Genomic DNA, 2,621 nt, shown 5'->3' with positions numbered 1-2,621 from the left:
TCTGCCTTTAGGACTGTACAGTATCAACCAGTCACCGGGCCTAAGTGTTTGTGAAATGAGCGTATCCTGTTTATTACAAACAGTAATCCCGAAGCATTCCTCTGACTTCCCTGAAACTTGCCTGAGAGTTCGACCAGTTTCCCGCAGCTATGGCCAAGCAGGCTGGCCACCTACCTGCTTTGTCTTCCTACTTGGCTGCTGGAGGAAAGGTTGTGCTGCCCTCAACCTAAAAAAAAGAAAAAATTAAAAAGAGAACACCTAGGGACCACCCTACCCCAAGGGAAGGGAAGTTAATACAAGGGGAAGTTCATGAAGGCTCACCTGAAGAAGCAAAGTAACCTTATCTGACTTCTCCAACGTGAACCTCGTCTGCTTTTAGGGATGCGCTGCTCTTACACCCACCTGAACACAGACCCACTTGGGAAAGGATTAATGTCCTGAGGGGAGGCCAGGTCGATGGCCTTAATGGCTAAAAAAAACCACCACACAGCCCCTAGACCTCAGCCCCAATTTGGTTTCCATTTTTTATTGGGTCTCAATCAGCAAACTGAAATGAATGTCTTACAGGGGGGGTCTCTGTTGCCCCCCATCTTCTAAAGCAGTAACCAGCCATCCACTGACACCGTTCAGGAAGTGTCCATCGTCTGGACTATCTCTTCCAGCACCTCGACTTCCAGGGGAGTGACCTTTTCAGTGAGGACTGCAGTGGTCCCTTTCTCACAACTGTACCGTCCAAACCTAGTGAGAAACACAGAACAGTCAGGAGTTAAGATCCCGAGGGCTGGAGAGAGGGGCGAGTACTCAAGCCGGAAGGGGCTGGGACTGGGATCCTGGCTTTCCTGATTTCCAGCTCTGCATCCTGGGGGGACTCAACTCACTTTCCACAGTTCTCAAGAGCTACACCACAGGAACGCTCGTAGACAGGATGCACTCTACTGAAGGATCAGGCAGAGCACCAGGCACTTAGTGGGCACTCACATTTCCTCCCACCTCACCAGCCCCAGGCAATGCTGGAGAACACTTGGTCATTTGCCTTCAAGCTTCATCCTCCAGAAAGCACCTCCCAGTAACCAGCAGGAGCGAATCCTTCCATTAAGCTGCCACCACCCTTCTCTGGTGTGGCAACAAGGCTGACCTGTTTCCTTAAACACTTAGGAATATTTGGAAGCATAAACAATATAAAAATGACCCACAGCCAGACTCTGGGCTTTCACTTTAGACCACTCTCTCAAGACTCAAGAAAAAGTGAACTGTCCCCTGCAGAGACACAGTGGGTCTCCACCGGGACACACCCAGCACTTTCTTGGAGTGAATCTGACAGGTTTCTTGGATGCAAGGCAGTCTCTGTGAGAACGTATCTGAACTGCTGGTCCTCGTGCTGGGGCCAGGAATTACATTCCGGTCACACAGCAACACAAATCCAACTGCTCCTCTGGTCTGCCCTGGCATTTCTGTCAACCTGGCAGGAACTACAGAATGCCGCTGGCTGTGCCATGACCACGTGCTCCTCGAAAATCCATCCCCTCCAATGGACACTTGTGCTCACCAAGCAGGAAGCAGAAAAGAGGGCGATGTGACGGAGCTCTGTATAAATTCAAGAACTCGCACAGCGAAGAATGGCTGGCCTTTATTTCTGCTGCACCTCACCGTCCTCCACACTCCTTTGCGCCTGCACCTTTTAATACACTCCCCGCCCTCCCCTGTGGTGTGGAGTCAGAGCCCCACTCCGCTCCTGTGTACCCAAAGCATGTGAACTGCAGCGTCTGGAGTCTTGGACACACAAGAGGAGCCTGCTGGGAGAAGCGTGCTGGGACGGCTTCTACCGTAAGCAGCAGTGGACGGCAGGATGGGCTGCCGAGGGCTGAGAGCAGAGGAGCTGACGGGCATGTGCAGGGCCAGGTCCACAGGGATCGGGCACAGGATGCCTACCCCAGCCTAAGGCTCTGCCCTGCGCTGGCTGTCCACTCTGGGAGAGGTTCCACCCAGGCAGTACCCCCATCACTCCGCCACTGGCAGAAAAGATAACAGTGAGGTGCCACAGTAGGCACTGTTGCCACCTAGCACCTGCTGCAGTGCCTGGGCACCGAGGGGGGAGCAGCGCCACCCAGAGGCAGGTTACTGACACCTGCCACAGCCCCTTTCATACCACTCACTGGACGGATATTGACAACTAGCCAAGGGGCCCTTTTGTTTGTACTCGCGAGTTTACAGAATCCCTTATAAACCTGACCTGCGTCCCACGGGAGTAAGATGTGCTGCCGCTGCACTTCTCTCTGGACAAGGACTCCTGCGCTGAGCACAGGTTCCTGCCTGCCACAAGTGCTACTTTTCAATGGCTCACACGAGCCTTCCAGAATCCTCACCAGCACACTATTCAGTCTGGATGGATAACCATGGACTTCTCAGGTCGTGCTGCAACTTGCAAACAGCAGGGAAGTGGGTCATGCAGGGGTACTTGCTCCCGCTTCAGAGAGCTCGGCCAAGCCTGCTTCCAACACAGCTCAGGCCTGAAAGGTTGCTCCTCTTCCGTTAAAGTTCCCACAAACTGTGTGGGGGTCACTAGAGAGCACCTACACTACCTCCATCACTTCAGTCACCACGCCAGATATTGGCATTTCCCC

At 53.3% G+C, this 2,621-nt stretch overlaps 1 protein-coding gene across 1 annotated transcript in view; it reads right to left on the bottom strand.

Annotated features, from left to right (window-relative positions):
* Positions 1-496: 496 nt before the first annotated feature.
* Positions 497-2,621, bottom strand: part of PSMB7 (proteasome subunit beta 7) — a 55,321-nt gene continuing 53,196 nt past the window's right edge. The window contains exon 8 of the mRNA XM_006768587.2: positions 497-738. Within this exon, the coding sequence (XP_006768650.1) occupies positions 627-738 (112 nt within the window). The 3' untranslated portion in view covers positions 497-626. The remainder of the gene's footprint in view (positions 739-2,621) is intronic.

The sequence above is a fragment of the Myotis davidii genome, unplaced genomic scaffold (genome assembly GCF_000327345.1).
Source record: "Myotis davidii unplaced genomic scaffold, ASM32734v1 scaffold142, whole genome shotgun sequence".
In the NCBI taxonomy this organism is placed as follows: domain Eukaryota; kingdom Metazoa; phylum Chordata; class Mammalia; order Chiroptera; family Vespertilionidae; genus Myotis; species Myotis davidii.
This window is presented reverse-complemented; position numbering and strand designations above follow the sequence as displayed.